At 41.8% G+C, this 14,697-nt stretch overlaps 1 protein-coding gene across 3 annotated transcripts in view; it reads left to right on the top strand.

Moving 5' to 3' along the window:
* Window positions 1-1,362: 1,362 nt before the first annotated feature.
* Window positions 1,363-14,697, top strand: part of SMG1 (SMG1 nonsense mediated mRNA decay associated PI3K related kinase) — a 104,551-nt gene continuing 91,216 nt past the window's right edge. For all 3 annotated transcript variants that reach the window (XM_047838346.1, XM_047838344.1, XM_047838345.1), the window contains exon 1: window positions 1,363-1,855. Coding sequence is in view for 2 of the 3 variants with exons in the window: in XM_047838344.1 (XP_047694300.1) it covers window positions 1,767-1,855 (89 nt within the window). In the remaining variant the exon portion in view is untranslated. The remainder of the gene's footprint in view (window positions 1,856-14,697) is intronic.

Below are 14,697 nucleotides of genomic sequence, written 5' to 3' on the forward strand. Positions count from 1 at the left end.
TGGAGTGTGTACCTGAGCTATATCCCTCTTGATTAGGTCTTGTTCATTTTTTTTTAATACACTTCGTGACTTTGGCTTGGGTCTGACCTAGTGGGAATTTCTGTGTTGAGTCAAATATCAGCCCCAGTTCCGAGGTTCAGAGGTTTCTCCCTCCCTTCCTCCCTTCCTCCCTTCCTCCCCTCCTTCCTTCCTTCTTCCTCTCTCTCTCTCTCTCTCTGTCTTTCAAATTTAGTTATTTTGAGAGAGAGAGAGAGAGCACACATGCACGGGGTGGAGGGGGGAGTGGGGGGGGCAGAGGCAGAAGGTAAGAGAGAATCCCAATGAATTTTCCATCTTTTAGAGCTGGCAGGATCATACCTTAGTGAGGGGTTGGTGGCATAAGCAAGGAGCCCAAGGTTGAGGAGGTGTGGGTGTGGAAATACCTAAGTCTTATGATCTTCAAGAACTTTAGGTAACCATTTTTAATTACACAGGTAGTATGTAAAAACTGACTTCTTGCAACATAAAATAGGCTAAGACCCTCTGTGTAAATGTGAAGACCCTTTTGACTATCGTCCCCAAAGGTAATTCCCCTGTAACCTGTTTGATGTGCATCTTGTTCGGCTTTTCTCTATGCATCTGCACCCACAGCATGTATCAGATGCTTTCGTGAAATCTTTCCGGGGGGACTGTGGGCAGGGGAAAGTGCTCAGGTTTGTAACTCTCTCCCTACCAGCCAGGTTTTTCTGGTGGGGAAGGTGGGCAAGTGTTACACAGTGAGAGGATTTGAAAGCACAGTTCACATTGCAGGGGACAGGCATTGCGGGGGGTGGGGGGGAAGGGGATTCCCTTTTCTCCCTCTACTTAGTTTAGTTTTTTACACCGGGAAGAGATGGTCAAGGTGAAAGGACTCCATGGGCACATTTCCGGAGGGGGCTGGGTAGGGGACTATCCACCCACTCTTTATTTTTACTTTTTACCGAATAGGGTGGGGAAAGTGAGCCCACGTGAGCCTAAGGGCACGCCCGCCAGTGTGTGCGTGTGCGCGCGCGGAGACACCCCGGGTCCTTGATTGGATGTCTGTTTACACCTGACTGCCCAGCACTCGGGGGGTCTAATGCTTTCTGGAGAGTGTTTGGGAGGGTGTGTGTTTGAGGGTGGTGGCGGAGATTCCCCTCTCCCATGATCCCCCGCGGCGGGGCCGGGACCTTGGCACGGTCCGCAGGGAGTGGAAGCTAGTCCGGAGCGCGGGAGGGCGATCCCCTCGCCGCTCCCGCCCGGCTCCGCCCCCTGTAGCCGGCCCCGCCCCTCTCCCCTGGCCTGGCGGGCGCCGACACCGCCCCTCGCTCCCAGCATGCCGTGCGGCAGCGGCGGCGCGGCGGGCGGAGCCGGGAGGCGGGGAAGCCGTGGCTGTGTGAGCGTGAGCAGCCGCCGCCACCGCCTCCTCCTCGTCGTCCTCTTCCTCCTGGGTCCCGGCGTCGCGGGCCGCGCTCGGCCCTGGAAGAAACGTCGCCTCCCCTTCCTCCGCCTCCCCCTCGCGGCGTTACTCCCGCCTCCTCGTCCTGCGCTGCGGGCTCAGGCGGAACCCGGAACGGCCGTCCGCCTCCCCCGCCCTCCGCCGCCTCCTCCTCCTCCTCCTCCTCCTCCTCCTCCTCCTCCTCCTTCTTCTTCTCTTCGGCTTCCTCCTCAACCCCAGGCGGGAGCGGAGTGTCGGCGGCGGTCGGTTCGGGCGGCGACTCGCGCTTCTTTGGGCGGCGGCGCTTGGCCATGTCGTGTCGGGGAAGGTAATGAGCCGCAGAGCCCCGGGGTCTCGGCTGAGCAGCGGCGGCGGCGGCGGCACCAAGTACCCACGGAGCTGGAATGACTGGCAACCCAGGTGGGTGAGCCGGCGCCTAGCCCGCCGCCCCGACCCCGGGCCCCGCCTCGGGCGGGCCGAGGCCTAGGGCCATCCGGCTGGGAGGCGCGGCCTAGGCCCTCCACCCCCCCAGGAACCGAGCGCGGCTTCCTGGGTCCCCTCCCGCCCCTGCTCGGGGAGGAAGGCCGCTGGGAGGCGAGGCCTAAATGTCTCCCTGCCACCGCATTTCAGCCCCAGGGCTGGAGCTGAGACCAGGGCGCCCAACGAAGGCACTGGCCTAGGAGTTGGGTCAAGGAGGGTGAAGAAAGGGGTATGGTGGTGGTGGGGGACTCTGGTTACCACCCACCAAGTTGGAATTGGAGTTGGGGAATCATGGGAGTCCAGGAACCTCTGTGTTACCCACTCACTCCCTTGGTCCCTTACACTCTCAGCACCCACGTCAAAGAGCTTCTTAACTGTGATTCTCTTCTGTGAGCCCCCCACGTGTTAATATTTCAAAAAACAAAACCCCCAAACACTCCAAGGCTTTATTGTGACTTTAGGCAGGGCAGTTGTGGGGCATGAAACGAGATTGTGACTGTGTTAATGAGGCTGACCCACCCCGGTGCTGGGAAATGAAGTTTTCCCCAAGTGCAGGGGCAGTTACCCTGGTGGAGAGCAATTCATACTTGGACTGTTGAGCAGGCACTAAGAGGAGTAGAGAATTTTCTCTTGCATGGAGGGCATTTGATCTCAGACTGCTTTGGGGCCTCTTTGGAATTGAACATATTAGGAGCATCACCTTTTTACATATATATATCTATATATAGATATATATAGATATATATCTATATATATATACAGTTTTTGTGTCTTTCTGATTAATCATGAGGCACTTGTGCCTAATTTAGGTGTGAGTGCCTAAAAGAACTCCCTAAATGTATATAAGGTTTTAGAGTTAGTGGATTCATGGAGTTTTCATACTTTGAAGCGCACTTGAATTATGATTGTCCTGAAACTAGCGAAATAAGTGTTAAGACACTTGGGATGACTTCCTTCCTCGTGGTTATATGTAACTTCAGTAGTGCTGGAAATAATAATTTGTTCAGATGTTAGAATGTAACATTTTAAGAGGATGGAAACGTCTTTTGGATGAGGGGTGGTACACCTCTTACTCTGTTTAATATATCTTCCCAAACCCTGTGTCTGTTGAGAACATTTGTGTGTAAGAGTTAATGCCTGACTCTTGAATTGAGATGTTAAATAGTTTTAAAAAATTGAAAAGTACAGCTTTACTTGTCCTTTACCACTTAGGGTTTGTGAGTGCTTTAAGTACTATCAACTGACTAGTTTAAGTAAATTGATAGTAATTAAATTATCTGTAATTGACATTCTTAGTTTTGTACTTTCATTGAAATGTGTGAAGTAGTTTTTGTTTTCGAATCTAGTAAATTAGATGATTAAATGAGCTTGAATTTGACATTTGACAGCCTTAGATGGTAGATTTCCCATTATTTTTCAGTATTGTGGTCAGCATATGTAAAGTATAAAAAAGCATCCCTTTAGAGGACTAAATAAAGTGCTCACAAATAGTCCTAGAGCTTTTGGAAAAGAATAACTTGTAACTTTCAATTCTAAATAAATGGAGAAGCAGAGTTGCAGCCACCTGCTGGGGTCGCTTGACTGCATTTGACAGATATGAGGCAGAATGGGTTATATATTTATGGAATATGTATGTGGGTTATTAATATTGTCTATCTTCTTTTATGTGTTCTGTTTCATGGCTGTGGTGTGCTTGTTGGGGGGATGGTGTTAGCTTTCTGTGAAGCTAGGCTCTGTAACCAAGTCTCAGAACTTTATGCCTAGGTAGAGGATACTGTGAGATGTAGTTGGTTACACAGAGTAACAGTTGGTTAGGATGTTGGAAATACCTAACTTTTTTTGTAGAAGAGGGAACAGAGAAGGACGGACAGTACCCCATAGCAGAACTTGATTTATCTGTGGGGTTGCCATAGTTGTTTTGTTAAAAAGTAAAGAACCTTGTTTGTCAATCATAAATTTTCATAAGTTTGTGGTGGGTTATTCTGTCTCCTCTTCAGAAAGGTGACAGATTCCAGTTAACTGACAAATGGAACTTCATCTTCCTCTTTGTTTAAATGGAGATTTATTTTTCTAAACATCTTCAAATGTAGGCGGATTCCTTATGGTTCATGTGAATTATTTTGGTTTTTTAAAAAATTATTTGTCTTTCTATACCATTACTTGTCTGATTTTGTTTTTCTTAGATTTAGACTTTTGAACAAGTGGGATTTAAAAAAGCAATTCTTGGGGTGCCTGGGTGGCTCAGTCAGTTGAGCGTCTGACTTCGGTTCAGGTCAGGTTCAGGTCGTGATCTCGCGGTCGTGAGTTGGAACCCCGCGTGGGGCTCTGTGCTGACAGCTCAGAGCCTGGAGCCTGCTTCAGATTCTGTGTCTCCCTCTCTTTCTCCCCTTCCTGTTCACGCTCTTGTCTGTCTGTCTGTCTGTCTGTCTCTGTCTCTCTCAAAAATAAAGGGTAAAAAAAAAAAAAAAACAATTCTTGTTGGTTTCTTTTCGTGTTAGTTTGTCAGTCTGGAAACCGACTGTTGAGTCAGTCATGGCCACACGTGATACTTCGCACATACTGACAGGAAGTGTTCCAGGTGGCTGAATAGACTAGTGTCATATGGCAACAGAACAAGCCCATCTTTGCTAGAAGCATACCTTTAGCAGAAAGCATTCATATAGCACTGGTTGATAGTCTTCCTCTTCATTCACTCTAGTGTCAATTAAGATTTATGAATGATTAGGCAAATAAGTAGTTTTATCATTGCCACTAGCCAAAGTATGTCCTTTTCTTGAATTTGTTTTGGAATATGATCTTCCAGTTGTACCAATCAAGATAGAGATCAGAATGGCTTGTTTTAAAAATTAAATGTATAATTATTATACACTTTAATACTCCAAAATGGCATGACTAATTTGACATTGGAGTCAAAGATCAGTTCAAACAAGAGGAAGCATTCAGGTAAAGAGAAAACAAGATTTTGCTTCTGTACTTTGGAATCTTAAGACTTTATTTAACAGATTTACAATGGGTATCTTACAGGGCCCAAACTTGTCATCTTTCTACAATTCTCTAACGATGAAACTGTATCTTAAAAATAGCTTCCATTTTTGGTAGAATGTAGACAGATTAAAGTTCTCAAAAGTACAAATACCTTTATCCTCCATTGTCACAGACCAAAAAATAGGAAGAGTGCTGTGAAGATAGAAAAGTCAGAAACTGGGGCGCCTGGGTGGCGCAGTCGGTTAAGCGTCCGACTTCAGCCAGGTCACGATCTCACGGTCCGTGAGTTCGAGCCCCGCGTCAGGCTCTGGGCTGATGGCTCAGAGCCTGGAGCCTGTTTCTGATTCTGTTTCTCCCTCTCTCTCTGCCCTTCCCCCGTTCATGCTCTGTCTCTGTCCCAAAAATAAATAAACGTTGGGGGGAAAAAAAAATTAAAAAAAAGAAAAGTCAGAAACTGGTATGTCTGGCATTGTGAGAAGCTGGATTTTTGAAACCGGAGTTGTCTATTTGTTGTTGTTGTTGTTTTTAATGTTTATTTATTAACAGGTGGCACAAGCAAGGGTCAGAGAGGGAAACAAGATCCAAAGCAGGTTCTGTGCTGATAGCACAGAGCCCCGTGTGGGGCTTGAGCTCATCAACCAGGAGATCATGAGTTGAAGCCTGATGCTCAACTGACTGAGCCACCCAGGTGGTTCTGTCTGTTTAGCTTTTTATGAGTCTGTATACTATTTGATGTCCATAGGTACATGATATAGTGAAATACATAAAGGAAAAATTAAGTGGAGTTACGTATTTTATAACTAAAGATAGAGCTTTAGTTTAATAGAATGTAACGATTACCAATTCTGTACTGCAGATTTTCGAGTACGCTATGGAGGTTTATCAGATAACTGTGTATGGGTGTTTAATTTGTGGGGAGAGTTTGTTTTTTCCATTATAAAATAAACCATATGCTTTATGAAACATTGGCAGTTATGTCTTTAAATTGAACCTCTTTTACCTCTTCTGTTTTGGTTCCTTTCTAGTTGGGAGTATAACTGGAGCGCATGTTAGTAGCAGGAGATTATGTAATATTCTAATTCAATGAAAATATTTGCTTTTAGGAAATATTGATCCTTTAGGGATTTTTATGACTGATAGAGCCACTATCTTTAAGGAGGTTATAGGTTAATATGGGAGAAAAGACTTTGAAATGGTGAAGTATTATATGGTTATGAAGTGGTATATAATTTTTGATTTAATTATTTTTATGTGTAATTAATAGGGTTTAAAACCTGGAGAGTCAGGATGTAAAGCTATACAGATGAATAGGGGGCAGTGGGGCCGTGAAATTGATTTGTACTTTTTTGACAGTAATTGGGGAGGGGTCTCAAAAAAGAAAGTAAAATAAGCAAGTGGTCCTTGGTAAAATATTTCCAGTTTGATGAGAAGGATGGGGTACTTTTGAGTGATACAGATGAGATATAGCTCAAGAGCTATATTGGAGCTGTATGGTGGGCCTTGAATCCGCACCTTACAGAGACTGCTAAGGACCTGAATATTTTGTTTATAAATCATTATTTAAATTCATACAGAAGTATTCAGCCCAGTATGTGGGAATTTCCATAAGCAAAAGCCCCTCATGTGTTTTCTGGTGTTGATTATGATCACTACAGTGATACTTTTTATCTACTCACACTTCAATTTAGGTTAGGACACTTAGATGGAATGTTCATACACAGAAATTGGAGTGTGGTCTGTGGTGTCTTGTGAACAGTTAATTCTCACAATCTTTTTTTTTTTCTCCCCTGTATTCCTTACACTATTCCTTTTATTCTGGTGACTTAATGAGTAAGTCAGAACTGCAAACCTCTATCTCCTACTCTCCTTCACGCATTTTGCCTATTCCCCCACCCTGCTCCCCTTTGGCAACCATCAATTTGTTACCTGTATTTATGGGTCTGTTTCTGCTTTTTGTTTGTTGGTTTATCTGAATTCTCACAACTTTTAGATTTGAGATTTCTTGCCTTCACTGCCTGGCATATAGTAGACACTTGCTTACTTGCCATTCTTATTCTAATCACCTAAAATAAATCCCTGGGGTTCTTTTCAGTGGCCCTCGCTTTATGGATTCACACAAGTAGTCATTTGTTTGGTGTCTCTTCTTATTTTGGTTACCTGTCTTTGGCTTTTGAAAGTTTTTCATTTTTTTTTTTAAATTTTTTTTTTCAACGTTTATTTATTTTTGGGACAGAGCGAGACAGAGCATGAACGGGGGAGGGGCAGAGAGAGAGGGAGACACAGAATCGGAAACAGGCTCCAGGCTCTGAGCCATCAGCCCAGAGCCTGACGCGGGGCTTGAACTCACGGACCGCGAGATCGTGACCTGGCTGAAGTCGGACGCTTAACCGACTGCGCCACCCAGGCGCCCCCTTGAAAGTTTTTCAGAACCCATTTTATTTTGGGGACTACAAAATAAAACATCCCCTTTTGTGTAGAGGCAGAACAGTAAAGATTACAGACATTTTTTGGTTTAATTTCCATATGAAATACTCAAGCTTATTACATTTTATTTTATTTTTTTTAATGTAGAGTGTAACCTATTCTTTTTTTTTTTTTTTTTTTTTTTTTTTTATAGATTTTTTTTTTTTAACGTTTATTTATTTTTGGGACAGAGAGAGACAGAGCATGAACGGGGGAGGGGCAGAGAGAGAAGGAGACACAGAATCGGAAACAGGCTCCAGGCTCCGAGCCATCAGCCCAGAGCCTGACGCGGGGCTCGAACTCACAGACCGCGAGATCGTGACCTGGCTGAAGTCGGACGCTTAACCGACTGCGCCACCCAGGCGCCCCAAGTGTAACCTATTCTTATTGAGACGTTTGTATTTTTATAGTGTTAGTTTTCCTCCACTTGTATTAGTTGATTGTACTTTTTTTGAATACTTTTTTATACTGGACTGTGTTACTTTTTTTAGATGAAATTTACTTATGTATAGATCTTATGTTCAGTGAATTTTGACAAAATGTATATACCTGGGTAACCATGACCCCACTTAGGATACAGATAAGCATTGACTTTTCAGATGGATTACACTCCTCCCCGCCCCTCAAAACAAAACAAAACACAACACATACACACAAACAAAAAACACCACACTGGCAGAGTGTATGGGTAGATCTTGCCTTAAAATTTGCTGTAGAAAGGAAATCTTTGAATATTCTTAGGACTTATTACCAATTTATAGTTTCTGTGGATTGGTAATCTTGTCATGTTCTTTTCTGTTCTTTTTCTTTTGCTATAAACATATTTTCTTGGGATATCTAAAGATCCTGTGTAAAAACAGGTGGAGGCTCCCTTGTTAACTTTTTTAGGCATCTTAGGACACATGAGAGCTCTTCTTCTTGGTTGAGTTTAGTCCTATCAGCTACAGGTTCATGGACTTTTCTCTACCATCTTGATACCTATTGTTGCTTTCTTTTTCAAGCTTTTCCCCAGTCTAAACCTTGTACTTCCTTTAACCCCCCTACCTGGCTACCTCTGCCCTCCGTGATCCCTCTTCTGTTGCAACAGGTCTACAGTGAAAGCTAACTGCTTATCACTTCAGTGATTGATCTCTTAAGTCCTTGAGGGCTGAGCCTGTCTTTTTCTCCCCTTTCTGTGTCTTACTTGCCCTAAAGCACTCCTGAAGTTCATTTCTGCCTTAGGGCCTTTGCATGTACTGTTCTTGCTGTGTAGCTACTGCATAGATTGCTCTTCTCAGAGTACGGTGACCTGGATGTCCTTCTGTTGTCCCAGCCTAAATGTCACCCCCTCACTGAGAAGAAGCAGCTTTCTCTGACATTTCATCTGGGGTTTTCTTCATAGCACTTAACAACTATCTGAAAGTTTCATGTGTGTCTTCCTCCAAAAAACAGCCTTCATATGTGCATGCGTTTTGTATAATGGTTCGACCTCTGCATCCCTTCTTACCTGCTAGTGCATCAGTTAATAGTATACACTCTAGAGGCGCCTGGCTGGCTCAGTTGATAGAGCATGCAACTCTTGATCTCAGCATCGTGAGTTCAAGCCCTACGTTGAGTGTAGAGCTTATTTAAAAAAAAAAAAAAAAGTATACACTCTATATTTGAGTGTTCTTCCTCATGTAAATACATGAAAATGAAATTCTGCAAGTTTGTTTTTGTGTTTAGTGTTAACTCTAGCTTACAACACAGAAGCTATGAGAGGCATTTTGAAGGGAACTGTTCCTGGTATAGCAGCCTGGTTAGCCTGAGGCAGCAGTAAATTAAGCTGATTGAACGGGTTTAAAGAGACAGTGTTCTAGTAGACTGAGATGGCCAGATCTTTTACAGAAGGAAGAATATGTTCATTTAAGAAAGAATATGAATATCCATCTTGAAAAAATACCTTGCTCACATATTTGAAGTTCTTTTACAGGGGCATCAGGGTGGCTCAGTCAGCTAAGTGTCTGACTTCGGCTCAAGGTTTGTGGGTTCGAGCCCGGTGTTGGGCTCTGTGCTGATGACTTCAGATTCTGTGTTTCCCTTTCTTTCTCTGCCCCCCCCCCCCCTTAGTGGTCGCGTGTGTGTGCGTCTCTCTCTCTCTCTCTCTCTCTCTGTCTCTCAAAAATAAACATTAAAAAATATTTAAAAAAAAGTTCTTTTACACCTTGACATTTTATCCCGTATCTATTGTATCTATTTGGACATTATTTAAACAATCTGATCACTGAAAAGTTAAGCACTGGGTTGTGCCTTCTGGCATTCCAGTAGAATACCTGAGTCCTTGTGTGCCTGCTGATTGGGGAATGACTGAAATCAAAATTTTCCAGAATCAGGGGTACCTGGCTGGCTCAGTCAGTAGAGCATATGAATCTTGATCTCGGGGTCCTGAGTTCGACCCCCCACTTTGGTATAGAGCTTACGTAAAAAAAAATTTTTTTTCCCCCAGAATCAACAGATTTCCCAACATGGTAAATTACTTCTTTCATATTAATTTTCACACCCTTTCAAAGAAGGGAATTGTATTCTTGTTGGAAATCATTTTTTTGGAGCTTAATTTGCTATTCATATTACATAGTATGTTTAGGATCTCATGTTTATTATTTAAAAACCTCTTAAAGGCTTTTTGTGTTCATTTAAAAGACGTTTTTTCAGAGAGGTTTCTGGTGTCAGAATTAATTATTTTTTTTCTTTTTTGGTATGGAACTACCTCAGTTATGTTATTTTTTGTTTACAAGAAGCACTACTTTAAACACATTTTTTTAAATGTTTATTTTGAGAGAGGGAGAGAGCGTTTGGGAACACAAGCAGGGGAGGGGCAGAGAGAGGGAAAGATAGAATCTCAAGCAGGCTCTGTGCTGTCGGTCAGCACAGTTTGACTGGTCAGATGGAGCTTAACTGATGGAGCCACTCAGTGCCCCCCCCCCCCCACTACATTTTTCCCTTATACGTTATTTTAGCATCTTAAGGAACCTCAGGAGTGCTCTTATGGTTCACAAGAAAATTGTTAATGGCTCTGCAGTGGCCTGCGATAATTATGTACTCATGTATTTGTCTGCAAGTTTTCAACAAATATTCATTTGGGGCACCTGGGTGGCTCTGGTAAGTGTCCAACTCTTGATTTCGGCTTAGGTTGTAATATTGAAGTTTGTGAGTTTGAGGCCCTGTGTTGGGCTCTGTGCTGACAGTGCAGAACCTGCTTGGCATTCTCTCTCTCCCTTTTCCGCCCCTCCCCTGTGCAAGCACGTGCTTTCTCACTCTCTCTCAAAATAAACTTAAAAAAATTTTTTTTAATTAAAAAATGTTGTTTAACTTAGTATTTATTAGATCTTTATTTTTGGTAGCATCCAAAATACTTAATACCTTTCCTGTTGAATAGGGAGAAGCCTCCACTAATATATATACTGACAAATATTCATTTTTCCTCCATGTATAACAGCATTGGCACCATTTTTTTTTTTTTACTGAAGCTCTTTGAATTTAATTTTTCCTTTTTATTTGACTTTGTTCATTGAAAATTTGTTTTTACTACCTTCTCTTTAGCGTTTTAATCTTCTATTTATTTATTTATTGAGAGTGAGAGACCGTGTGTGCCTGTGGGGGAGGGGCAAAGGGAGAGGGGGAGAGAATCCAGTGGGCTCAATGACCAGCTTGGAGCCCAAGCTCGATTTGGGAAACCTTGAGATCATGACCTGAACCCACATCAAGAGTTGGATACTTAACTGACTGAGCCACCCAGTTGCCCCTAATCCTGATTTGAAAAGATGGGTGTGTTTATGTGTGTGTGTGTGTTTGAACAAATTTTAAATGCGATCTTGGCATATTTAGTTCTTTGAAGCAACCCATGAACAACTCTTGGTGTTCAGCCTCTTGAAGGTTTCCCTAGTTTATATTCCTGATAATATGACCGCTGGATTTCCTCATCTGAAGTGTAATGCTTTATTTTCAGACTCCTTGTTTTGATTGGACATTCAGATTCATTCAGATTCATTGCCCTAATGACAAGATTCTCTGCTGGCTTTCTGAGATTTGCCAGAATTCAGACGGAAAAACCTATTAATTTTAGGAAAGATGTCAAATTTTTGTCCTCTATAGAATGGAACTCTGATTAGGTTAGATTCTGGTTAAAAAATCCCAAAGATGATAACCAGTATCACATTTGGTGCAGTTAAATTAATATATATATTCAATTGAAAACATCCTGGATTTTCTGTCCTCAAAAGATCGCTTTTCTTGCCTGTCCTATTCTTTGGGTACACATGAAGAAAAATGAAAATGTAGCAGGTTTCCCAACAACGGGATTATGAAACTTGAGATCCAGTGTTTCTTCTTCAGTCAGGTTTAAAGGACCCTACCTGGGCATCCAGCTGCCTCAGTCGGTAGAGCATGAGCCTCTTGATCTCAGGGTTGAGTTTGAGCCACACGTTAAGGGTAGAGTTTACTTAAAAAAAAAAGAAAAAAGAAAAAAGGAATCTACCGTAAGATACACTTCGTATTGGGGCGCCTGGGTGGCTCAGTGGGTTGAGCATCCGACTTTGGCTCAGGTCATGATCTCACAGTTTGTGGGTTCAAGCAGGCTCTGCGCGGCACTTGAACTCACGAACTGTGAGATCATGACCTGAGCTGAAATCAAGAGTCAGGAGGCTTTAACCTACTGAGCCACGCAGGTGTCCCAGGAAGCTTTTGTTTAAGTGGCCTGTCTTGTGGAGTTACTGTAATACTAGTATTCCATTTTTACTGTTCTTATTAGGATATAAAAATTACACCAGTAGTGCTGTTTTCCCCACTTTGAGTTCATTTAAAAATCTGGTTTCTGTCTTAGTGTAATTGCATTGGAGAAGTTAGAAATAGAACTAGGGTGTTTTATGTTCCTCTCTCAGGTGTATTTATTTTTAAGAATATGTGCATTTTTAGTATTGATCCTTCACAAATATTTATCTTAGGAGAGGCTGGTGTCATGAAAATAACAGTGGACTAAAAACGGGTAGACAAAAGTACTTTGTACTGACACTACCCAGCTGTTGCCCTGAAGAGGTAATTCTTGCCTTCCCTAAGATGTAGGGTTGTGAAGGTTAAAGTTTGGAAAATTACTTTCAAAATTATTGAAGTGCTACACAAATGCTGTTTATGTTGCCATGTCTGATTCAAATCTGGAATTTTAAAGATCCTCCTTTTTTACCTCTTCCTCAGAAAGTTTCAGGATTCACTACACACTTGCACACATGCACTAGTTCAGTTTTCTCTTCTAGTACTTTGTATGCATGTGTGTAGTCATTCTAAGAATTTCATAAGGAGTATTTTATGAAATAACACTTTATTTCATAAAATAAATATGGGATTTATTTTCTATTTACGTGGGAATGGGATATATGAATGGGAGCACATGTCATTGTTAAATTTCTATTAGATGTGGCATATATGATGTTTGATATTATTTATATGAAATATTGTGATATATAACTGATATCTATTAAATTGGTGGTTATGCAGTTAATTGCTCTTCAGTATAATAGTGGTTCTCTTGCTACATTTTTTAGTATGCTGCCATAATCTAAGCCTATGTCAAGTTGGCTAATGAGGAATTTGACTATGAATCTGCATAATTGTCTATTTTTTCTCTGTGTCTTACTATTCGCACTTTAAGAACTTGATACCTGTTAAAATTATGAGCCAGGGGAAAAAATCTCCTCTTTGTAACTATTTGCATAAATTAGAGGGCAGGTGCCAATGGAATTAAATAAAGAAAGGTAGATTAAAAGGTAGTTTGTACCTTGCCTAACTTTTATTATACAGCTGGAATTTGAAGAACTAATTCTTTAAGAACACCAGTTGAATGCTGCGTTGCTCTCCCTTTCTCCCACCATCTAGTATTAATTTTTTTTTTACGTTTATTTATTTATTTTGGGTGAGCGGTGGGCGGGGTCGGGGATAACAGAGAAAGAGGGAGAATCCCAAGCAGGGATTGAACTCATGAAAATGTGAGATTGTGACCTGAGCCGAAATCAAGAGATGCTTAACTGACTGAGCCACCCAGGCATTGCAGGTATTAATGCTTTGTTTATTTATTTATTAAAAACTTTTTTTGATTATTTTTGAGAGAGAAAGAGACATAGTACGAGCAGGGGAGGGGCAGAGAGAGAGAGAGAGAGACAGACAGACAGACAGATGGAATCTGAAACAGGCTCCAGGCTCTGAGCTGTCAGCACAGAGCCAATGCGAAGCTTGAACCCACTAACTGTGAGATAATGACCTGAGCCAAAGTCAGAAGCTTACCAAGTGAGCCACCCAGGCGCCCTGGTTAATGTTTTAAAGGGGGTAGGGAGGATGGATCGTGGAATCATGGCAAGGATATATTCTGCCAGTGTAACAGTTTGGAGCACATTAAAAAAATAAATAAACCACATGTACCTTCTAAACAAAGATAGGAATGAATTTTGTATCATTGTGAGACATATACATTATTATGCTATCCTGAGTTTTCACTATTTTAAATTATGGTGCGATAAATTTACTTAAAATGAGTAAATGCATCTTCTACAGAACTTCATATTTAGAAACATTGATTTTTCTCCTTTGTTGTAAAAGGGAATTATGAAAGTTTCTTATTTTAAAAACACTTAAACCGATTAATGTGTGTCTGGTGTAAAATCTAATGAGAAAAAGTCGCTTAAGTGATCATTTTGAACTGTTTCATAGTTTTCTTAAACTTAAGGCTAAATAGTTTTCTTTTTTAAGGTCTTATATTTTTTTGAGTAATCTCTACACCCTGTGTGGGGCTCAAACCCACAACCCAGAGATAGAGTGGCACATTCCACCAGCTGAGCCATCGAGGTGCCCCAAGGCTAAATACTTTTAAATACCTCAATATATTTCTTGCTACTACTGAGCACAGTGGGAGCATTGTTTCCTAGCACTTGATTGCTGCTTCTACTATGTTTCCGCAACTACCACAACTGTCTTCCTTTAATAAATTTTCCTATAGTTAGAAGAATAGTGTGATTATTCTGAAAAGTATCTTTCTTTCCCAGCTACTTGATTTAGGGGACTATATTTTTTGAGATTTGTCTATCGAATCTTTTTATTTATATTCAAGGATAGGAAGTAGTTATTTCAAGATCACCTCTAAAGCAGAAGTCCCAGTACTTAAGTAGAGAGTTTATCGTACATATTTACCCCTGATTACACGTAGTATGTTTCTTTACTGTTGCACCCCAGGATATCTCAGGAGATCGGTCTTGTAGGTGTTATTGGAGATGTTGAGAGGAATCAGAGTCCATTTAAAATTTGCTACTTGTATTGGGGTCCCTGACTGGCCCAGT

Source organism: Prionailurus viverrinus, chromosome E3 (assembly GCF_022837055.1).
Source record: "Prionailurus viverrinus isolate Anna chromosome E3, UM_Priviv_1.0, whole genome shotgun sequence".
NCBI classification, from domain to species: domain Eukaryota; kingdom Metazoa; phylum Chordata; class Mammalia; order Carnivora; family Felidae; genus Prionailurus; species Prionailurus viverrinus.